Source organism: Musa acuminata, chromosome BXJ2-11 (assembly GCF_036884655.1).
Source record: "Musa acuminata AAA Group cultivar baxijiao chromosome BXJ2-11, Cavendish_Baxijiao_AAA, whole genome shotgun sequence".
Classification (NCBI taxonomy): domain Eukaryota; kingdom Viridiplantae; phylum Streptophyta; class Magnoliopsida; order Zingiberales; family Musaceae; genus Musa; species Musa acuminata.
The window spans coordinates 3,533,681-3,557,139 of record NC_088348.1 but is presented as its reverse complement, the minus strand read 5'-3'; the positions used below and the strand labels follow the sequence as shown (position 1 = coordinate 3,557,139).

Here is a 23,459-nt window from a genome sequence, read left to right as displayed (position 1 = left end):
GGGATGCGGAGGAGGCGATGACGGAGGAAGCTGATGCCTTGCAATGTGCTTGCAAAGCAGTAGCAGGAAATAAGAGCCTGAAAGGAACAAGAGCTAAGGAAGGAGTTCTGCAGCTTCCTTGTGCTCTTCCACATGAGAGAAAACCATAATTTATGTAATGTACAATATTCAATTTACAATCGAAGGAATCAATTTTTGGTTGTCGTGTTCACTGGATCAACATTTGGTGCAGTGTTATTCTATTGGTTGCAAACTTTGGAGTGTATTAACTAGAAGATAGGCTGTTATGCTAGATGATGTGATAGCTTCGGTACTACCATTCTTCTCAACTGAGATGCAAATCCTTCAAAATTGTAATCAACAGTTGGTTGTAGAATTGCAATTGTACAATCAATTTTAACTGGAGGACTTACTCAGCTGAATAAAGAAGTAATGATGTTCTGAATTCTGTTATCAAGATCCACGTTATTTTGGTATGGAACGACAATGTGTTGAACATAGAACAAGCATCCATAAATGTGATCCAAGTGAAGATGCGACCATGCCAAATTTGTAATTTGCTGTTTGGTGCCATTACCCTACATGCTCAGGTTTCAATATTGGTAGGAGGCCCGATCAATATGGGACAATTTTAGGGGCTAGAGAAAAAGACAGAAGAGGAGGAAGAGAGCGAGGAGGCATACCAGGAGGGGGACATATAGCAATAGTTGGTAGCAGTTATGTCCCAAGGTGGTAACAATGACCCTGTGAGCAGGGATTGTTACAAAGAGAAAGAGTGGTGATGATATTAAAGGGAAAAAACAATAAAAAAAAGTAGTGACAGATGCCAGAAATAAGAAAGATTCTGGTACTGGATCTACTTGGTATGTAGGCTGTCTGGCCTATGGATTCACAGATTTTGCATTGGATCTGTGCCACAGATTATTTGACCCACAGGTGATTAAAATTCAACAATGGAAATCTAAAGAAGAAAAATGGGCTTACTGCTTGGTTCATAGGGTTTCTGGGTGGTAAGTCCTGTACCACACGTGGATTCCTCAAAATTGGATAGTTCACTTGCAGGTTCGTGCTTGGACCGGTAAATACCAGCCAGTACACACTAGACTTAGTGAACCCTTGGTTTTGTATATGTTTTCGTGATATTTGTGCATGATACTCTTGTAACAGAGGCAACACAAATGCAGACGATATGACTAATAAACTAGCATTTCAGCCTCTACCTTACGAATCTTCTGGTTTAGGAGGCCTTGTTTCTTGTCACCTTTTTGTTATGCCATATTTTTTTATCTGGTAGACTTTTGGTTTCCTTATATGTGGTGCTTGTTGTAAAACATGACATGATTGCTGCAACTTTAGATTATGCTTGCCCAGGTGTTTGCCATATGGGCTCAGAAATAGTGTTCAATTTTTGACCATCAAGTGAACACTTTAAAAATGCTGTGTTCTTTCTTTACCTCAGTCTGTTCATAATCTTTTTTTTTGGTGTTCCCTATATGCGTAGGTTCTCTAATAAAGCACCAACTTGTGACTCATCTTGCGCTTGGTATTGCTTTGCGTGGGGTTCTTGATGCATTGCGGAAATCGGTGGATTCAAAAGTTCGTAAATTTTGTTTGAAGTTTCCTTTGTTTCCGTTGATCTTAGAACATAATGTGAGGTCTGTTTGGTTCAGATGTTTATGTTTGGTACCAAGGCCTTGGAGCAGTTCATGGATCGTCTTGTTGAGTGGCCACAATATTGCAATCATATATTACAGATATCTCATTTGCGTGGAACACATGCTGAGTTGGTTTCTTTTATTGAGAGGGAACTAACAAGAATTTCTTCTAGTCAGTCAGAGTCAAATAGTGTTAATGCAATGCCTGTTGATCAGCAACAAGGTTCGGGAACTGCTGCTACTGAAAGCGTGGAGGTATGTCCTGGGAGACCCCTATATGGCAACTTTAAGATTTCTTAAGGGCATCATCCTAGTTGCACATAATACAGGGAATTGGATATTGTGATTCAGTACTTTTTTTTTTGTGGCTCTTCTACTTTATGATGTCTCACCATGTTACTGCTAATTAGATGTCTTAGAGCTCAAAGACCTGAGTTATGGAAGGGGGAAAATTTTCTATTAAGTGTTAAGAAATATATATTATAATCTTGGATTCTGTTGCTTGCTATTATATTGCTTGCCATCCCTTTAAAATTTGATGTCTCCAGTTAAGGCAACTGGATTTCACTTCTCTGTTGAGCTTCTTGATTGTTTGCTCAGGCATCTGAAGCATCATGGCATTTGATGAGTTCCACTTCTACGCAGTTGGGACAGCAGTTTTCCTCTTTACAGCTTCAACAGAGGCATCAGGGTTTCCTCGGTGAAAGGACTAAAGCCTCTACCATGTCTGTCAGTTATACGAAACCGCTTCTATCCCATACTGGGCAATCTTCATTTCTATCTGGATCTGTTGAATCTGTCACAAATCAGAAGGTATTGTTTCTGTTCTTGTGATGGTCTTATAGGAGTGAGCTTGTTGTCTTCTGAATCGATTGGAAGCTGGAAAGATGGCTGACTATATACTGTTATTACTTTGTTTTATATCTACTGTCTTTCTTTAATGTTCTTTAACCCTTCCCACATCATTATGTTTGTCCTCATCATGGGAACTATTTTACAGCCTTTGCAAACCACATCATCGCACCATACTGCCACTGTGACAACTACTGTATCATCATCTCCTGGTTTTCTTCGTGCTCGAAGTGCAACACCTGCAGGTAAAATGAATGAATGAATGCTATATTATAGAGTTTGTTCTTTTACTGGTTCCTTATTCTCATCTCATCCCTTTGGCTAATGATAGATGGTGCAATATTTTGGATATTGATGTCCTTTTGTCTTGTTTGTTCTTTTCCTGTTGTCCTAATGTATTTCTGTACTTGAATGTGGTGGGCATTCTTTCTCTAGGCATGCTTCGGCAACCTTCTTACAGCACAGGTTTTGGGGCTGCATTGAACATCGAAACACTTGTTGCGGCAGCAGAGAGAAGAGATACACCGATAGAAGTTAGTTTTGCATGTTCTTACATGCCTTTTCTTGTTATCTTTGTTCTTTATTGTTTCTTTGTGGGCTTCATATGTGTTTCATGTCTTTTGTTCAGGCTCCCTCATCAGAAACTCAAGACAAGATCTTATTTATGATTAACAACATTTCAACTTCAAACATGGATGCAAAAGCAAAAGAGTTTGGTGAGATTCTCAAGGAGCAATACTATCCTTGGTTTGCGCAGTATATGGTGATGAAAAGGTGGAAAATTTGTCTGATAACATCTTTTGGAATTTCATGCTTTCACATTGATCACCAGAACTTTGAGTTATTTTGTACGCCTGTTTAACTTATGTTTCTCTTGCAGAGCGAGCATCGAACCAAACTTTCATGACTTGTATCTGAAGTTCTTGGATAAAGTTAACTCAAAATCACTAAATAAGGAGATTGTTAAAGCTACTTACGAGAACTGCAAGGTTATTTTTTCTATATCTGTTTGTCGGTCTCATGCTGTTGTCTTAACATTAATTGCCTTACTTTTCTGACTATTTTTTCTTTTAGGTCTTGCTAAGATCTGATCTTATAAAATCAAGTTCTGAAGAACGTTCTTTGCTTAAAAATCTTGGTAGCTGGCTTGGGAAGTTCACAATCGGTAGGAATCAAGCATTGCGTGCCAGAGAAATTGATCCAAAAGCTTTGATAATAGAGGTACACCTTGTTATACTTTTCTGGCTATAAAACTACTTGATCATGTGGATTTGGCTGACTAAAGCTTTAACGTAGTTCCTGGGATGAGCAACATGGCGAGATATTAAAAATATTTGGATTTGACAGGATTATGGATGTCTATAAAAAAGGTTATTGTAGTATTGCTTTCGCATTGAAATATGATCATATTTAAGGATTGGTATTCAGGAAAAGAGAATGGAGTAAAGAAGGATGGGCAGTGTTATATGCTGTTATGTTATTACAGTAAGGATTTCCAAATTAGTGTTACAGGAGAAGCTTCGAGCATAAAACAAGAGGAAAGTTCACAAGACAGTAGAAACTCTAATCATGAATGGAGTCCCTTTTAGGTCTTATTTTTTCAGATAACTGTGGCAAACTGGTTGCTAGGTGCTACCTTCATATAGGTGCTTGGGGTCACTGGGGTATCATAGCATTTATAAGTAAGCAAAATTCGGGAATGAAGGTCAGGAAAAATTTATGAGGTTCTGCACTTCATTGCATTCAACTTGGACTATTATGCCATTGGATGGTCCAAGTTGTTTGTCAAATGGGTATCTGGCTCTCTGACTGATTCATTAAGTCCTGAAGTAGCCAAGGGACTAGTGGCCTGTCATGACTTCATGAGTGAAAGCTGGATATCTCGATGAACAGAATACAAGGATAAAAATCAAATGAATTCTCATTATGTTATTTTCATTGACTAAATTACCCAACTGAAAGATGATAGAATTCTGAAGATAAAAGATTTTAATCACTCAGTGTGCAATGTGTAATAACTCATTGATATTCCATGTGGAATGGGATAATTGACATTGTCTGGGGTGTGCATTGGGCCATTTCCTTGTTGCTAATTTTTATTAGTCAGCCCTTTTTCTTAATGTAATGAAGGTTGGTTCTTTGTTGCTTTGAAATATTCCTTGGTGGTCTTATGTGAATCATGTTCTCTTGCTAGGCATACGAGAAGGGGCTGATGATTGCTGTGATCCCATTTACTTCAAAGGTATGTATTCTTTTAATTTATTAGTTGCTTATGGTATTGTTGTGATATAGTTAATGTTAAGGGACTAATATTACTGTAGATTCTGGAACCATGCCAATCGAGTGTAGCTTATCTACCTCCCAATCCTTGGACTATGGGCATCCTCAGTTTGCTTGCTGAGATCTATAATCTACCAAACCTCAAAATGAACCTGAAATTTGACATAGAGGTAATTGTTATTTGTCCCTTACATTGTCTGATTTCATGTAACCGAGACTTTGTTTACGATGGTGAAAAAAGATCAATGTAGCTGATCCCAGGTAGTTGGGAAATTATGACTTTTTGTTGTTGTTGTTGTCATTGTTCTATAAAGGACCATTTCCACTTTCATTCTTGTTTTGCAGGTTTTATTTAAGAACCTTGGCGTAGATATGAAAGAAGTTAAACCAACTGCACTTCTAAAAGATAAGATTCGTGAAGTAGAGGGGAATCCAGATTTTTCAAACAAGGACATCACTGCAGCACAACCACCATTTGTTGAAGTTAATTCAGGATTATTGCCTGCATTGAATCATGTAGAGTTGCAAGCTGAGGTCAATAATTCACCTCATCCAACAAGCCATCCAAATGCATTGACTCAGGTCATTGGTCATTTTGCCCTTATGTTAACTTACATCATCGTTTGACATTTGTTCTTAATCAAGTTTTGTGTTTTTTCCTGCTGTTAATCTGGTGCAGTATGCTGCTGCTCCACATCTGGCTTCAAATTCCGTTTTGGAGGATGACAAAATGGGGGTTATAAACATGCCTGAACGTGTTCCATCTGCTCAGGGTTTGACTCAAGTTACACCATCTCCATCACCATCTCCTTCGCCATCACCATCTCCTTCACCATCACCTTTTTCTTTGAGCCAGGTCTATTCTTTTTTCCAAGTTCATCCACCCGATCCTCTACATAATCTTTTTCTTTTTTAATACAAATGTTTGAAATCTTTGATAACATGCTCACATAAGGTTTTTAGCACAACCTAGGGCTTTACTTGTGACTTGAATGCTAATTTTTGTTGACTTTGTATACTGGTTAGGGGTTGTTCTATCATTGTTAAGTTTCTTTTTCAAAATGAATATTAATTTATGAAGTTTTGAATGACTCAGTTAGTAACTCATTTTGGAAAAAGCAATCAAAAAATTATCTAATTTGATAATTACATGAAACTGCATTTTTTTGACTTAGAAATCAAGTTGTAAGTAATTTGTATTAATTGATGTAAAAATATTTTTTTAATTAATATAAAAAAGGCTGAATTATGAACAAGTTATTTTATTAATAAATTATTTGTTTTTTATTCCAAAGTTATATTACAACATTCTTAGTTTAATTTTTTTCCCTATGCTTCATAATTTTTTTTTGTGTTTGTATAATTGTTTCATCTTTTGCAGCTTCTGACAATAATTCCAAACTCTGACTCTTACATCAATATTAATCCGAAGCTTAGTTCCATGGGCTCACATTTGCAATTTCATAGGTACCTGCTTTTAGCCTAATCTTTTTATCGACAATAAATCACATTTTTTCCACACATGTTTCTTGTCCTGAATTGGTATATTTTATTCTTGTAGAATTATTCAAGTGGCAATGGATAGGGCCATTAGAGAAATTGTGTCTCCTGTTATTCAGCGAAGTGTGACAATAGCTAGCAGGACGACCAAGGAACTCGTGCTGAAGGTTATTTCAGTTTCTTATTTCTTTTGTTTAGCAGTAAACTGAAGGCTTTTCTGCATTTGAGCTGAACACTTGTTCTTTATTCTGTTTCTCTGTAATCCTAGGATTATGCTATGGAGACGGATGACGGTGTCATATCACGATCTGCCCATCTAATGGTCGGCACTTTAGCTGGAAGTTTGGCTCATGTAACTTGCAAGGTTGTTTCTTCGGTCATAAATCACGGGGCCACTGATTTCTATAGCTAGCTTTATTTTCTTAAATGGCATGCATGGATTGACTTGGGGCATTAGTTATGGCTATGTTAGGATGCATCGATTGACTTGAAATGTTTCTGTTTATGATAAGTCCTTTATGGTACTATTTTTTGGTTTAATTGACGTTGCTAATTTACATGCGGAGTTTATCAGGAACCTCTTCGGGTGGCCCTTTCAACTCATCTTAGAAGTCTTCTTCAAACTTTGAGTGTTACTACTGATCGTATTGACCAAATAGTTCAGATTCTTACAACCGATCATCTAGATCTTGGTTGTGCAGTAATTGAAAATGTGGCATCAGAGAAGGTACACAATTGATTTTTCTTCTTATACTTGATATTGATATATCATTTCCATACTGTGTAAGTTTTTTTCTGCATATCTTTGTTGGTTTTTGATCCTCGTAGTTGTTGCGGTGGATTGCTTGTACCTGCATCTACCCAAGCTGCTTAAGTTGGAATAGGATACCTGTTAATTTGGTTTAGGGCGTGTATGAGTGGGAAAATTAGGTGCCTGAGTTGTGTTTGGGATGGTTTGCATATTTGGATAATTAATTGGGTTCGTTCTGGTCAAATTTGCTGGTAATGTGCCCATTGTCAGTGCATAAATGGCAGGGGCTTCATTGTCTTGGGTGTCAATGCCTACCCGACCCACTAAAGCCAGATTAGTGTACTTGTTAATTCAGTGGCGTTTACATGTAGGAAAATAGGTACCCTAGTTAGTTACCTATGTAGTTGAATTTGGATGATGGTTGGGTGAACTTTATGGGGACTGCATTCTTTGCAGGTTGTTGAAGTTCAGGTCAAAATAAATTTAAGATACTAAACATTTATGAATTATTCTAATAGCATAAAGACCAGTGATTTAAAAAGCGCTAGGCGCCAAGGTCCAAAAACACCCGAGAGCGCTCACCCGAGCGAAGCGAGGCTCTAAAATATAAAAATATATAATATAATTAATAAATATAATTATTTAAAATTTTAAATAAAAATATGCTATTAAATTAAGAAAGTCCAAGATACAAAATCACAATGTCACATTAACAAAAAGTTTCAAATAAATGAAAATTAACAGTATTAAAATCAAAATAATATATTATTAATCTATTAACAGTATTGAAAATTAATCATTTCAAATAAACTTAATAATATTAACAGTATATAGTATACGTATACTGTTAAAAGGAAGTGTAAAGGGGTGCTGAGCCTGCTGACTGAGAAAAGAGGAAGCGACAGCGGCGACAGCGGCAGCGGTGAGCAGCGGGAGGTGCGAGCGGCGACAGCGGCAGCGACATCGACATCGACGAGCAACGGCAGCGGGAGCAGGAGCGGCGAGTAGCGGGAGGCACGAGCGGCGACAGCGACAGTGTTTGCTAGCAGCGATAGCGGCAGCGTTTGCGAGCAGTGACAGCGGCGAGCAGCGGGATCGGGATCGGGATCGGGATCCGGATCGGCAGCAGCGAGGGTTAAGGTTCGATTGTCACTTATATCAGTTTTAGTTGGTTCGATTGAACCAACTAACCATCATAGACCGAACCAGGACTGAACCGGACCTAAAATCCTGGTTCGGTCGCCTTGGTTAACCCGGGTGCTCGCCCGAAGCGCCCAGCGCCTGGGCTCGGGTGAGTGCCCTGGCGGTGCCTGTTTGAAGCGCGTCGCTTGGGAGATTAGCAAGGCGCTCGGGCCTCACCTCGCCTCTCCCGAGCGCCTAGGCGAGCTCCCAAGCGCCTTTTAAAATCGCTGATAAAGACCTAAACAAATTATGAATTTACTAGCATTGCATTCTTTGCAGGTCTAAACATTTATGAATTCTTCTAATAGCATAAGGACCTAAACAAATTTATTTTGGACTGAGCTGAACTTGAGCCTAGGTAATTTATAATATTCATTTAACAAATTCAACTAAAAATGAGCTTGATTATTGCTGAAACTAGCCCTATTATAAGCTTAATTCAAACTTGTGTTAAGTTTTAATTTCTTTTCTTGATTTAGGGCTGAACCTAATGATTTAGTGTTTTGCTCTTAATGTACCTTGATTAAAGATTTTTACCATATGCTTTATATCTTAACAGATGTTTGAGGATAGAAATCAGTTTCTTCTTACAATATATGAGTACATATATTAACAACATGTACTAAATAAATTTCATGTCAAGCCCATTGGACCGATGCTAATTGAGAATGGGCTATGCTCATGCTTGGGTTGGAATTGATTTGCAGTCCAGTGTTGGATTTTAAATATGATCAACTGACATATAAACTGTGATTAATCAAATATGAACTGATGCAAGATCTCGCTGTCCAGTTGCAACTCATTTTATGTCAGTCCTTGTCATTCATAATTATGGGTATTTTTTTGCTAATACAGCAAGTATACTTGTTTTCACTCTCATTGCAGTCTTATCAGGAAGTAATCCTGATGTTCATGTTATAATACTTGAGATTTAAGTATGATTTAATTGCAGAAGGCAGAGTTGATTTGCCCCTTGTTGTTATCATTGTATTAGAAAAGGTTTATTGGTTGGATAGAGCTTCAGTTTGATGTTTGGGTAAATGTGATTGTGTGGATTGGACTTACAAATCATATTAAAAAGCAAAGAAATGGCACTGTGCATGCAACTCTTGTCAATGCAAGGTTTGATGGGAGTCGATCTAACCAACCTTATCCTTGCAAACAAAGAGACTGTTTTTGTTCTTTGATCTCCGGACACTTGGTTATCGTGGTGTCCAATCTAAACATCATCAGCCTTATCGTGGCACTAATGCTCATGCTTTTAAGAGATCCTGATTGAATGAGTAAATTAAAATTTGAAATGAATCTAACATTTCAAAAAGATAAATATATCAGGAAGGAGTTGTCTTTATGCTCTCCACCTTAGCCCATTGTTAATGAGCGATATTGTTTCGTGTTGCATCCCAACGCATTCCATACAATGTGTCTTTAGTTCCACGTGTGTTGGTTGTGACTCATGCAACTAAGTCTCATGTGCCATGTTAGTTCAACATCATCACCAAGACCATATTCTTTGAATGCATTGTGATAACCCGAAGTGAACGCTAGTTGCTACTCCTCAAGCTGAACTTTGACAACTATAGTCGAAGGGCTGCCGACTTATTACGTAATAGTAGTTGGACAACAGTTTCATCCTCTTGTTTCTGTTCCTATTCATACAAGTCCAATGGTTGTTGCACAACTAGCAATGAAAGTGTGAATTGGTCAATGTACAGGAAAGGAAAAATAGCGTTGTGAGATCATATATAGCCTATAATAAATTCTTTTTTATGTTAAGCTAAAACTATTATCATTAGAATTCTCTAAATACATAGATTGCATAAGCCCCAAAGTTGGTTGGGATTAAAAGTTTAAAGTGTCATAGTTCCCAAGGCTCCTGCCTTTCTGGGGTGAGAGAGGGTCATTGTATTCTCTCCTCTGACAGCTGGAAAGCTGTTTTGGTGACTAGATTGCTAGGAAGCAATCTTACAACAACTAAATTCATGATGGGTACTCTTCTTTTTATATTTTTCTTCTATTTTCAGCAATAATATTATCTAGTTTTCCTTGGGTTGTTTCTCTAAGGGTCTCTACTTTATGCATGGAACTAGTGTTTGCTAGGAAGCATCAGTCCTACTAGTTTGGTATTAGATCACAACTCGATTGACATACCAGCAAACTTCTTAGATGTCAACCATGGGTCAAGAATCCTTCATCATTGTTCGTGTTGAGAAAAACAGGTATCATGATAAAGGATGTTTTTAATTCAAATAACCAAGTTTGAGAAGGATTTATTTTGATTTGATTGTCATGCACTCCTAAGCATATCAGTGAGGTTATATTACAATCATTGCTTCTAATAGAGCATCATGAGTGGTTTGAAAGCAATAGAATACAATTGATGCCCATACCACAAGTTATCATTGTAAGATTCAACCACTATAACACCAAGAGGCAGTGGCCGACCAGACGAATCATGTAGATATCAGGCCAGTTTATCAAATCATCCCATGGTGGTCTTAAGATTCTCTGAATCATAGGTGGGTTTAACGAAGGAAGCTTCTAGATGACCTTATCATCTGATTTTAAATTACTGTCCAACTCGGCCAGTTTCAAGAATCTTTTTCATGTCTTGAAACCCACCATCTGACATAGAAAGCTAAAAAAAAATATTCAAAAACTTTAATTCATGTTCTGGGAGAAAAAAATCTATTGTGTTTTTAAGGACTAAGTTCAGAAGTTTAGATTAGCTTCCATTTAAGAGATGATAAGCATATTCTGAGTGCAGGTTGGTGTATGTTCTTTCGTGGTAAATGTAGCCATTGTGGCTTTCCTTTATTCCACCTTTTTTGGAAAGTGGTTGAGCTAGTTACTTTTATTGGGTTATTTGAAATGCCAGGTCTGAGAGAAAAAAATTATGATATATGTGTGTGTGTGGCACATTGTATTACATGTATAATACTGGGTGCTTTTCTTTAATATGCTATCCCTTTGCCTAATGCGTATCTGATACATTGCTAACTGTTGAGCCCTCTTTAAAATATTAAGTTTTATTGATGACTACTGGATTTTATTTTTGGCAGGCTGTGGAGCTGATTGATGGAGAGATAGGTCCTGCATTTGCTGCTATAAGAAAACAAAGAGAAGCAGCTGGATCTGCATATTTTGATGCTGTTACCTATGCACAAGGTTCATTTTCACGTATGCCAGAGGCACTTCGTCCAAAACCTGGCCGTCTCTCCCTTTCACAACAGCGAGTCTATGATGTAAAAACAAATCACTATTCCTAAAATTGCTTATGTAGTAGCATCTTTTTTGTTATTTTTGTACTAGTGTATTTCATTTCTTTTGCAGGATTTTATCAAGAATATTTGGCAAAACCAATCTGGTCAGAATTCAACTGCTGTCTCTCTTGGTGTTCCTTGTATGGGTGGTTCTGTCAATAATTCTTCCCTGTCACGTGTGTATGGTTCAAGTTCTGCTCCCACTAGTTCCAATGTGTACTCCACTTCCCAAGTGGTTCCCTTCAGCTCAGTAGCTCCACCGTTGGACCTTATCTCAGAAGAAACGGAACGTGGTTCAGCGCAGCTTTTTAGGTTTAATTTGATAATGTTTTCTGTCAAGCAAAGTAATAGTTTTTTTTTAAATAATTGTACTAGCTGTTTTGTTTTTATCTTGTAGTGTCTCCCCAACTTATGGTGGGTCTAATGATAGTCTCGTCCAACATGGTGGTGAAATGAATTCAGTTGTAGCTCCTGCTGTTACTTCTCCTGATCTGCATATGGTTGATCCAGCAGTTGTGTCCAAAGTTAGTTTTGGAAGCTTCAGTATTAATTTCATTCTAAGAACAACAGTGTGCTGCTTATCTAAAAAATACATTTGTATCAGGATTTGACAGCTGTTGTGCCACCATCTCCAACACCTTCTATAGATCGTCTGGGAACTGTTTTACCTGAATCATTGCTGAGCACTGGAGATGCATTAGAGAAGTACCAGCAAGTTGCTCAGAAGGTGCAAATGCCTCTAACCTATCTTCATAAGCTACAAAACACTATTTCTGCTACAAGAAAATTTGCTTCAGGGATTTAGTTATTTGTTTGTTGCGTGGGGGAGGTTTATTGCCCAACTTACTACCCATTTATTCCTTTGGTAGTGACGTGGTATATTCATGATTGACTTTAATACACTAATTCGTCTCTGTTACTTAGAATTGATGTGAAGACCTGGACTGTTTAATTTGTATTCCGACAGATCATTTTTCCAAATTTAGGATGCCTGATTCTCAACTAGGGAAATCGGAAAAAACATATGTGCCTTTAATATCAACTCTAGTTAGAAGGGGAGTCATAATTTCAAAGATAATCATTTTTTTAGTGCTTATGATATTTTCAGAATTAACATAAAAATTCAACAATTTGACGTATCGACTAATTTAATGCTGGGTTTTGCACTGTACTTTGTATATTAGTTTTTTGGTAAAATAATAAGAAGCCTTAATTAGCATGGTCTGTATTGCACAACCTTAAAGTAATTTCTGTAAGAAGCGAAACATTCTCTTTTGAAATGCAGTTGTGTTTGTTTGACAATTTTTTATGTATACTACTTGAAGGAACAATTCAAGTCTTCAATTGACAACTTATTTTGCAGCAGTCCAACCAACCATGATTAGGATTATGATATCAATTGATGGCACATTATTGCAAGTATTGTTCAGTTTTCATTTTGCTAAAACAAATAAAAATGATAAAAATGCTTAAACTTACTAAACAACTTCTTAGGCTTAAAAGGCAAAGTGGCTGAACCCGAACTTGATCCAGACCCTAGTCTTGGAATTTTACCTTCCTAAAATTTAATTAAAGTAAATATGTAATAGGGCCTGGGAGAGGAATGAATTGTGTGCAGGACTTGATAGTGTAATTCCTGCACCATTTTCTGTCTAAACTCTGAATGGCATGGCATGTCTCAGGTGATATATGTGAGGCAAGATGTGATACTTAAATCTCAGATGGAAAACTGTGTTCATTTCATATTAACCATTATATTATCATCTCTAGTACCTATTGAATTTTGAAATGGTTAGAATTTTCTTTCTAAAGTAATGGGAGGTCTCAAGTTTTCTGTCTTTTAGCATTTATTTTTGCTCTGTATTTGCTTGCAAGGAATCTTGTGAAAAGTGCCTTGGAAGAATCTGTTTCTATGAATACTAAGGCTATTTTTTTCTAATGATTCTAATCGAAAAAATAGACCAATGTTGACATGACATGACAGTAAGAGAAAGGAAGTCAAAGGAAATAGAAGAATGTCTGGATTGGATCCAATATAAATAGGCTTTGTGTTTGGGTTTATCGAATGTAATTTGGTTTTATTATCAAGTTTGTCCTATAATCAGGTTTGTGTCTGGGCTTGGGTATGGTGGTTTATCATGCCATCCATCACATTTTTGTCCATACCTGAATTATACAACCTCTTGAGGAGGTTGGAAGAATGTGAGTTTTTGTCTTTTGATGTGTATGAGTTCACACATTCATGTTTTCGACATGCCATGAGATATGGGCTGATCTAAGAGGAATGTGTTTTGGGTTTCTTTGTTGTGTGTTGGTCTTTAAAATTGTTGCTGAAGGGTGATAGAACTTTTAATGTTTGGTGGTTTAATTTAGTTGCTCCTTAGAAGATGAATCCTATTTAACTTTTTGCTTCAACCTTTATTTAGCTTTTATTCATTTTTGGATCTTTTTCTGGCCAGCCTTACTTTCGGAAATATGATTTTAGTCATCAGCGCTTTAATGCTTCTGTGAGCAATTTTCCAATCATGATTTTAACTAAATAAAATACTTTCAGTTGGAGGCCATGATTTCTACCGATGCCAGAGACATTGAAATTCAGGTTAGACTGTCTTTTTTATTCGTTGTTTTAATGGAGTTGACACAAAGTGTAATACCTCTGGTATTCATTTTTGTATTCAGGGAGTTGTTGCTGAGGTGCCAGATATCATACTAAAATGTGAAAGCCGAGATGAAGCTGCGTTGGCTGTAGCTCAAAAGGTTAATTTTCACTTAAGTTTGTTATACAGCTGTTTTTAGGATGATAGCTTCTCATGATGTGTATCATGATTCAGGTTTTCAAGAGCCTCTATGAAAATGCATCAAATGCTCTTCACATCGCATCCCATCTTGCAATTCTAGCTGCTATACGAGATGTTTGCAAGCTTGTTGTCAAAGAATTAACGAGCTGGGTATATGCTTATCTAACTTATTAGTGTTTTGTTGATGAAAAAAAATCCATCTTAGGATAATTACTGTTTGTCATGATCAAATTCATTTGATTCCTCTTATTTAAGTATTGATATATTTGATTTCAGGTGAAGAGTATGCTGTCATTTTTTTGCATGTAGCTTATTTCAAATTTCGATCAATAATTTGCTGTTAGATGTGTTACAGATAATTTTTGTTAGGTTGAGGTCCAAGGTTTCACATAGGCACTCAACATTTTCTTTCTAGTTGAGTTATGACTAGTTTGCTATGCTTTGCCTTATCTTTTTTTTTTGTTTGTACTTTGCCTTATCTTTGCTGTTGCCAACATGGAATGGTGCCCTTTGGCAAATATATATAATGGTTTGAACAGCTGATTATTTGGCGAGATTAGGACCATAACTAGGAGGTTTTGCCTATCGGCTTGATCTTTAGTGACAATGCGTCTTGAGAGTTCATTGAATTTAGTTCATTTTTTATATTTGTGTTCTTATTACCGTGGACCTTGAACCTTGTTCTGAATAAGCTTTTTCAAATGATTTCAAGAACACTTTCTTTGCATATCATATATTGAATGCCCATCTGCACCCAAATCGTGGGCCTTTTAGGTTGGCATCAATAGGTTTGATGCTTCTCTGTGGCAAAGTTGGCTGACCAATTGCATAGTTAAAAAAGCTTTTTTATTCGGACTATTTATTTCGAGTTTTTTTATGACTTACACTTGTGCTGATAATATATTGTTGTGGATCATCCTGGGCCCCAGTAATATGATTTTTAGTATTATACTATTAATAACTATACATTTTATTGACAAGTTGTTTCATATTTTTATCAAAATGCAATCTTCAGAGTTCAGACTATTGGTGATGCGGCAATAAGCTTTATTTTTTGTTATACTGTGCTGTCTTGTATTCTTTGCATTTGATGTATTTTTTGGAACTGAGCATGATATATTCTTGATTACAATTTTCACTCTTTCTTACATTTACCTTTTAATTTATGCCTATGTTGACTATTTTGTTTTATGATGACATAGTCTTTCCCATTCCACAGGTAATTTACTCAGATGAGGAGCGAAAGTTTAATAAAGAAATCACTGTAGGCCTCATTCGTTCTGAGTTGCTGAACCTGGCAGAGTACAACATCCATTTGGCAAAACTTATAGATGGGGGAAGGAACAGTATGTCTCAAAATACTAGCATTCTCTTTGGGAGACCAGATAACATTTTACTATGGTGATGCTTGGGCACCAAATTTGGTTGTTGTTTACACATGAATTGTGTGATATATCAACTTCAGAGAATGTTTTTGTTGTTTTATGAGTTGGGATTTTATGGGTTTGATGTTTGGTGCCTAAAGCATTGCTCAATTCGATTATTGAGACTAAAAAGCTTATGTTCATTTACAGAGGCTGCCACTGAATTTGCCATATCCCTTGTGCAAACTTTAGTTGTTCAAGAACCTGGAGTAAGCATGTCAGAATTGTACAATCTCATTGATGCCTTGACAAAGGTACTTCTGTATTTCTTTTTTTTTTTAAAGTGATATATGACCCGACAAGCTCTGGTATGTTCTCTTAAATGTTACTTTTATACCTGCAGCTGGCAATGAAGCCTGGGTCGCCTGAGTCATTGCAACAGTTGGTTGAGATTGCTAGGAGTAATGTAAGCTCTCCTAATGTAGCTGCTAACAAAGAAGAGAAGACCAGACAATTCAAGGATAAGAAGGTAATTCTTTGGAAAAGATCCTGTGTTTGGTACAACTTCAACAAGACATGCATTTGCATCATCTGCAATTCAACATCTTAATCTTATATTATAAACAGGTTCTTTCTGGTCGTTCCTTGACAAACAAAGAAGAGCTTGATTCAAATGAGCCAGCACTTGCTGATCCTGCTGGTTTCCGAGATCAGGTTTTCTTATATAGATAAAATTATATTTTACTTGTTTATCATGTCTCTGCTTACTTATTCTTGTATTACAATTGTAAATGCAGTCAAAAGAAATAAAGAGTAATGTGAAATGTTGTCGACTTGGTGGCGTAAAAGTATTTTCGTTTCGATATGTAGGGTCTTCCGCTGTTGGTCCATGTTTATTTTCTCGTAATAAAGATATAGTAGTAATGGAAACTGGAAAGATTGGTTCATCTCATACTTCAATTTATGAATCATTAGCATTGTAGGCATTGTCTTTGTGATAAAACTTTTGAAAGATCATGCATTTCTTTTCTAACATGGTATTTAAACAAGGTCGATTTTTTAAGTGAAAAATTTAGGTACATTGCTCTTTTATATAACAACTGAAAGGTAGCTGAATATTTTTTGGACTTTATTTAACCTTATAACATGTTTTTTAAATGATAACTATATATATGTTTCTTATATATATAACATCTCCCATATTTTGGTAGGACTTGCTACATGTAGCTTTGAAATTATCTAAATGCTTTCTGGTCGTATCCCAGAGATCAAGGATGTGATTTATATACGTCTCTCAGTGTGTTTGTCTTTTGTATATTGTTGTGGCTATCAGATTCATCCTTTTTAAGTTCTTTTTCTGCGGTCATAAATAACTACTCTGATAAATAAATAAATAAGACACCAGTAGTTATTTAAGACTAAAAAATTATAACCGTCAATGAGTGATGTTGAAAAATGCAATAAGCAAAATTATATGTTCTCTAGCATCTGATAGTGTTTGATTCAGTTTTTTCACATCATTATGAATTTGTTAGATTCAAAAATGTACATATGCAGTATGACTTGTGATTACATATACTTTGTCAACATATCAAATTTTCTGTTAACATGATTGACGTGTACAAGTTGATTTATCCTGTATTTACTCTTTCTGAAGTGATCCATTATTTTGGCTTATATGTGTGTGTGTGTGTGTGTGTGTGTGTGTGTGTATATGTGTGTATGTATGTATATATATAGATAGATACTGTGCAAGCTTCAAATATTGCATGTCTTTTTTATCCATCCAACTTTTTTTGTGGGCTTTGTCATGCCTTTTATAAAATCAAATTTCTGCAGGATTGACCAATTGAACAGGGAACTCATGGATATGTTGTGTCAGAGTTATATGGTTTTCTTGGTGGTTTGAGTGTGATATTGGATTTCTTTCAATCAAAATCCAATCAATTTGAGTTTTTTTGGTTCAAGTAATATGAATTTAATGGGCAGCAAAGTGACAATGACTAATAGAAGAAACAAATCCGTGTTGTTGTGCTAATTGCTACTATATCTGGATACTGATATGAATGTCCTTTTTTCATTGACTTGTTTTTTTGTATGTGATTAAATGTGTTTAATTGTGGAGCAAGTTGTCCTTGACATTTGATTTGCATTATGCATGTATGTTTGATATTTTCATTGATTTTGTATATATATGCATACTAATAAATGTAATATGTATAAATAAATATTATGGTCCAAACTAGATTAATCTATGCATATTTGAGGTTATCTACTAACTGGTGCCATCCCAGATATCAAGGCAATTGTGTTTGATAAAAAAATAATATTTGTAATTGTGTACTTGCACATGCATAAATTCCCAATTAGTTGTAGGCCATTAGGTTTTTGTGCAGACTTAACGTGTAAGACATTGGTTTGTTTTCTTATGCATGTTTATTATGTTTGTCTTTTGCTGGCTCGTTTATACTTTTGACACAGTTTTCTAGGGTTTATTTTAAATTGCCTACCCATATTTTTTGTAGGTGATGTGCCTTTTCAAGTTTTTTCCCTTTGTTGTACTTCATTCTTTATTATTGTGTCTAATTTGCATTTGTGGGAAATATCTGAATGAACTTGCTTCTAGAACTGGAACATGTTTTTCTCATCATCAGGGATCTTCTGATTACCATAAACAATTCTTATGAAATCATGATTTTTTGACAAATACTAGGGGACATGTGAGATGCCTGACTACGTCGTTTCAATTTTCTTGTCAACATCTGTTTCAAGTTTTGATTCTGAACTCTGTTGATCATGGAGAAATCTTGTTTCATCTCTTTTAATACTATTATAAGATTCTGTAGGGGCTGTTGACATTTTAGGTCCATTAATTTACTTATCTTATTCATTTTTTAGTTTTTTGTTTCCCCAATTTCTATAAAGTGCTACTTCTATGTTGTTGCTGAAACACATTTAATATTATGCAGGTTGCTGCTTACTTTGCTGATTGGTGTCGGCTTTGTGAGCTTCCAGCAGCAAATGAGTCAACGTATACTCATTACATTTCCCAGTTGCAACAAAATGGTTTGCTAAAGGGCGATGACATTACAGATCGGTTTTTCCGTATTCTCATGGTAGTCTAAGCTTTCCACTTGTTCTGGTTTATGTTCTACAAGTAATTTGCTTTTGCTAATTCATATATCATCTTCTAGGAGCTTTCTGTTACATATTGTCAAGTTGTCCATGAACAACCACAGCAGCTATCATTTTTTTCAATTGATTCATATGCGAAACTTGTGGTTCTAATTTTAAAGGTACGTTAATTGCATTCTCATTTTGAACTGCATAAGCATGTTCCACCCAAATAACTGTGACTGGGTTTGATTTATTTTTTTCAAATTCACTTTTTGTTTTTTTTTCCAGTACTCGTCTGTGGATCAAGGAGCAACTAAAGCTGTTCTCCTTCCCAAGGTCAAGCCTAAGACTTAAGGAGTTACTCATATCTTTCTTTAATCACTAGTCATTTCTATTACATATATTCTACATTTTTGTGGACAGATTTTGTCAGTGACTATAAGAGTCATTCAGAAAGATGCAGAAGAGAAAAAACTCTCATTTAACCCAAGGCCTTACTTCAGGTTGTTTATTAATTGGCTTTTGGACTTGACTTCCCCTGATGTAGTCGATAGTGCCAACTTTCAGGTTTGTGCTATTCTTAATTGTTTTTTATATTCTTCTCTCAGTTCTTCCTGTTTATATGATGTTGATATGTAACATTCAGGTCTTGACTTCTTTTGCAAATGCGTTCCACGCGTTGCAGCCTTTAAAAGTTCCTGGTTGGAGGTTTGTCACTTTACCTTCTGTGTTATGGTTAATCAAATATCTGGAAACATAGATTTGTGTGTATCTCAGATTCTACAGTTCCCAATTAACTTAAAAATTATAAATATATGGTGCGTGATAAGTGCCACCACATCAAAGACCAGTGGTATGCTGTCCTTGGATGCATAGGTGCATGTCTATCACAATTGGCAAGGATATGCCCATGTATCCTCAGCCTAGCATACCATTGTCATTGGTTTCTGGGTGGAATGATGAAGAATGCCTCGGGGCATTGGGTGAGATATGTAGCATATGTAGGGTCACCATTTGTGTAGTCATTTTGTAGCTCCTGGTGGTATCTGTCAATGGTTCCTTGTTGCAATGCATATAGTGCCACAATATATTCATTGTTCTCAAAGTCTCGAACTGTGTCATCACCTCTCTAGAGAGTTAATACCAAGTGGATCTCCCAACTTGCATTCAACACCACTTGTACCAGTGGTGGGCTAAAGTCGGAAGTTGCATGTTGGACTTTGTTTTATTTTAAATCTCCATGCAGTTGAACAATTATTCAGTCGTAAATAGCTAACTTGTTGGATCACCTCCATCAAACTTTGGGAAGTATATCTTCAGTTGCCTGCAGGTGATATTGGTGTTCTTTTGGGCCTATTTTCGAAATGGAAGAGGCAAAAATTATGGAGAATATGTTGTCTGAATTTTGAAGTTCCTGTTGGTAAGGTGTGCAAAAGCTTGCAGGCAGTCATTAGGTACTATTGTCCATTGTCCTTTGCTCCTGTGTAGGATTCCTTAGGCCTGATTATATCATAAAGTGAATCTGGAGGTACTGGTGGTGGAAGGAAGTTGTTGGCATCAATCAAAGGGATCACTTTAGCTTTAAAGTTATTGTAGTTGCCAGATCTAGTGCTTTTCTACTCTTAGTGGGGCTTGTCAGTTAGGGGTAATTGTCAGCTTCATTTGACTGAAATCACCATGGTATAGTTGTGCCATACTTAGATGCATAGTTGCCACAGTGATGCAAATTATATATCACCTGTGGCAATTGATTGCCTCGCCATGTGGTGAGCTGGTTGAGAGAGCACACTGGAGAGTCACTAAGGGTGTTGTCTCTGTTGGTGTGCAGAATGGTTGATCATGCCAGAAAGGATCCTTCAATGCTGGTTCCTTATTTCATGAATGCCCTTCCACTTAATCTGAAAAATTAAGCCCTTATTTTTTTGCACAAGTTGACAGTTTACTATGTTCACTATAATGACTTGCTTTTGGAAAGGTGTTGATGAAACATGCAGCTGAAGCCTATAGATATACTTCAATCCTCTTTTTTGTTGCTTATCTAGTAGCAATTTTGGAAACATATTTTATTAGTGTTGTCCTTTTGTAAATTTTGATTATTGGTCATTGATGATCTTTTGTGATAATATATGAGATGCATATTTTCAGATTTCAATCAAATGATCTTTGGCTGTTCATAAAGTGCACACATGTCCTGGGCTTTGCTTTTTTTAATAACTCAATCTGATCAAATTAATAATTTGGTCATTCTTCTTGCTCTTTCATCTCTATGTTTTCTTTAAGATGATTCCAATCTGATAATTGTGCTTTTAGTTTTGCATGGCTTGAGTTGGTGAGTCATAGAAGCTTCATGCCAAAATTGCTTACATGCAATTCACCAAAAGGTTGGCCATTTTTCCAGCGCCTGCTTGTTGATTTATTCAAATTCATGGAGCCATACTTGAGAAATGCAGAGCTGTCTGAGCCGGTTTGTTTTCTTCGTGTTTTCATATCTGGGTTTCAACTAAACAATTTAAAGTAATGTAGTAATTTTCCTGTGTATTATTGTAGGTGCAATTTTTATATAAAGGAACTCTGAGGGTGCTCCTTGTTCTGCTGCATGACTTTCCTGAGTTCCTCTGTGACTATCACTTTAGTTTCTGTGATGTGATTCCTCCCAGTTGCATCCAGATGCGTAATGTTATTCTGAGTGCGTTTCCCCGTAATATGAGGCTTCCTGATCCATCCACTCCCAACTTAAAGGTCATTTTTGCCTCTTGCTGCATGAATTATTGCTTGATTTGGCAATATTGACTGTTTAAATGGAGGGTAAGAATGACGATCATGGATGTAATGCTGATTGTTTTTTTGCAGATCGATCTGCTTGCTGAAATCAGCCAACCACCTCGCATTCTATCTGACGTTGATGGTGCTCTAAAAGCCAAGCAAATAAAGGCTGAGATTGATGACTACCTTAAGGTAGTGGGTTCAATTGGCCCGGGCTTATTCTCATATACAACTACAAATTTGTTTTGACTAGATTACTTCCAAAATGTTGCTTTGTATTTTTAGCATACCAATTCATAATTTTAGCATAACCTTAAGTATAGCTTTTAATTTGTGATGTAATTTGTGAGTACGCTCGTACATCAACTTGATTGGTTTTCTCACCCTCTTCTTCATCTAATGCTGCAGACAGCTGAAGGATCTTCTTTTTTAAGTGAACTAAAGCAGAGATTGCTGCTTCCTCAGAGTGAAGCAAACCTGGCCGGGACTCGTTACAATGTACCTTTGATCAATTCGCTTGTGCTTTACATAGGAATGCAGGTAATGCTTTCCTTGCATTATCTCACTCCAAATTGAACTGATTCTTGGAATTGTCACTCTTAAGTCTTTAAAATGATAACTTTTGCAGTCTCTGTTGTGACAAAAAATGATGTTTATGTTTGAATTTTTGAGCATGCACCATTCTGAAGATGTTATTACATCAAGGATGTGTTTAGTAGAGTGGGTTATTCTGTACAAAATATAATAGAAGTTTGAATCTTAAAAGAATCGTAACATGTGATCAACTAAAACAAAATTAAAATAATCAAGTTGAATCTTATCACGGAAACTGTTGTTTCATCGATGGCACATGCTTGCTAGGATTCCAACGAAAAGGTAGGATTTGTTATTCAGTGCGGCTTTGAACTGGATTACAAGATTAATGTTTTTGTAATGGTCTAACAGCATAGTTGATTACTGTGATGATCAGCTGTGGTGTTTGCAGTCTGAATTTTGCATCGGTTTACTTGTTTGCACAAACAGCATAATTGCACACTCATTTCCTGTTAAAAAGATTAAAATAGCAAGTTCTATTTTTTACTAGGACTTTGTATATTTGGTCCCTGGTTTTTTCTGTGCACAAACCAGTGTTTTGCTAAAGAAGGTTAGGTTGTTCATTGTATTGAAGGTGTCTGCCAAGTGTAAAAGAACAAACAAGTGCAAATTGGTTTATGATTTATGTGATTGCTCTTTGTGGCAACGGATGTCTCAGGTTGACTGCTTGCATGTGAATAGTGACAGTTGGGACCTGGTGTTGCATTATTTGCTAACTGTTGCCTTAGTGAATTGTTATACTTCCATCTAAATTCCAGTGTTGTTCTTACTCCATATATTATGTAGGAGATAATAGAACAGAGATTATACTATATTTCTTAGTGACTGTTTTATGCAACAGGTTGTTTGATTGACTGTCGCTGCTTGCAAGTGAATAGGATGCCTTTTTAATATTCTATGAAGCATTTGTGTGCCTTTCACTTTCTGTTTTTCTTTGGTTTATACAGATAGCTACCAATGTAACATTCTGTTTTGATGATGCAGGCTATACAACTGTTGCAGAGCAAGTCTACTGCTCAGCATCCATCTACCCAACAAGTGAACCACAGCCCTCCAATGGATCTTTTCTTAGTTAGCACACCTATGGATATCTTCCAGAGTTTGATTAATAATCTAGATTCAGAAGGCCGCTACCTCTTTCTAAATGCAGTTGCTAATCAGCTGCGGTACCCTAACAACCACACTCATTACTTCTCCTTTGTCCTGCTATACTTATTTGCTGAGGCGAAACAGGTAAGATTTATTATTTCATCATCTTGTATCTCCATCTCATTTATGTCAAATAGATATTGGCTCCTTTGATTTGCATCTGCTTCAATTTTTGACTTCTTGACAAAGTG

General features: G+C 36.4%; 1 protein-coding gene across 2 annotated transcripts in view; it reads left to right on the top strand.

Moving 5' to 3' along the window:
- Positions 1-23,459, top strand: part of LOC103970388 (uncharacterized) — a 38,186-nt gene that overhangs the window by 12,850 nt on the left and 1,877 nt on the right. Inside the window, exons 13-49 of one of the 2 annotated variants that reach the window (XM_009384151.3) lie at positions 1,502-1,596; positions 1,671-1,910; positions 2,301-2,468; positions 2,656-2,752; positions 2,943-3,040; positions 3,136-3,281; positions 3,388-3,496; positions 3,582-3,728; positions 4,702-4,749; positions 4,829-4,957; positions 5,133-5,369; positions 5,467-5,643; positions 6,169-6,254; positions 6,349-6,454; positions 6,556-6,651; positions 6,862-7,014; positions 11,283-11,465; positions 11,554-11,795; positions 11,881-12,007; positions 12,088-12,210; positions 14,038-14,082; positions 14,163-14,240; positions 14,315-14,431; positions 15,501-15,627; positions 15,856-15,959; positions 16,049-16,174; positions 16,273-16,359; positions 18,615-18,761; positions 18,840-18,941; positions 19,051-19,098; positions 19,186-19,329; positions 19,409-19,470; positions 21,073-21,226; positions 21,310-21,501; positions 21,613-21,717; positions 21,934-22,065; positions 23,104-23,352. In XM_009384151.3, coding sequence (XP_009382426.2) covers positions 1,502-1,596; positions 1,671-1,910; positions 2,301-2,468; positions 2,656-2,752; positions 2,943-3,040; positions 3,136-3,281; positions 3,388-3,496; positions 3,582-3,728; positions 4,702-4,749; positions 4,829-4,957; positions 5,133-5,369; positions 5,467-5,643; positions 6,169-6,254; positions 6,349-6,454; positions 6,556-6,651; positions 6,862-7,014; positions 11,283-11,465; positions 11,554-11,795; positions 11,881-12,007; positions 12,088-12,210; positions 14,038-14,082; positions 14,163-14,240; positions 14,315-14,431; positions 15,501-15,627; positions 15,856-15,959; positions 16,049-16,174; positions 16,273-16,359; positions 18,615-18,761; positions 18,840-18,941; positions 19,051-19,098; positions 19,186-19,329; positions 19,409-19,470; positions 21,073-21,226; positions 21,310-21,501; positions 21,613-21,717; positions 21,934-22,065; positions 23,104-23,352 — 4,826 coding nt within the window. Of the gene's footprint in view, positions 1-1,501; positions 1,597-1,670; positions 1,911-2,255; positions 2,469-2,655; positions 2,753-2,942; positions 3,041-3,135; positions 3,282-3,387; positions 3,497-3,581; positions 3,729-4,701; positions 4,750-4,828; positions 4,958-5,132; positions 5,370-5,466; positions 5,644-6,168; positions 6,255-6,348; positions 6,455-6,555; positions 6,652-6,861; positions 7,015-11,282; positions 11,466-11,553; positions 11,796-11,880; positions 12,008-12,087; positions 12,211-14,037; positions 14,083-14,162; positions 14,241-14,314; positions 14,432-15,500; positions 15,628-15,855; positions 15,960-16,048; positions 16,175-16,272; positions 16,360-18,614; positions 18,762-18,839; positions 18,942-19,050; positions 19,099-19,185; positions 19,330-19,408; positions 19,471-21,072; positions 21,227-21,309; positions 21,502-21,612; positions 21,718-21,933; positions 22,066-23,103; positions 23,353-23,459 lie in introns of both variants that reach the window. The other variant, XM_009384150.3, reaches the window with a different exon arrangement.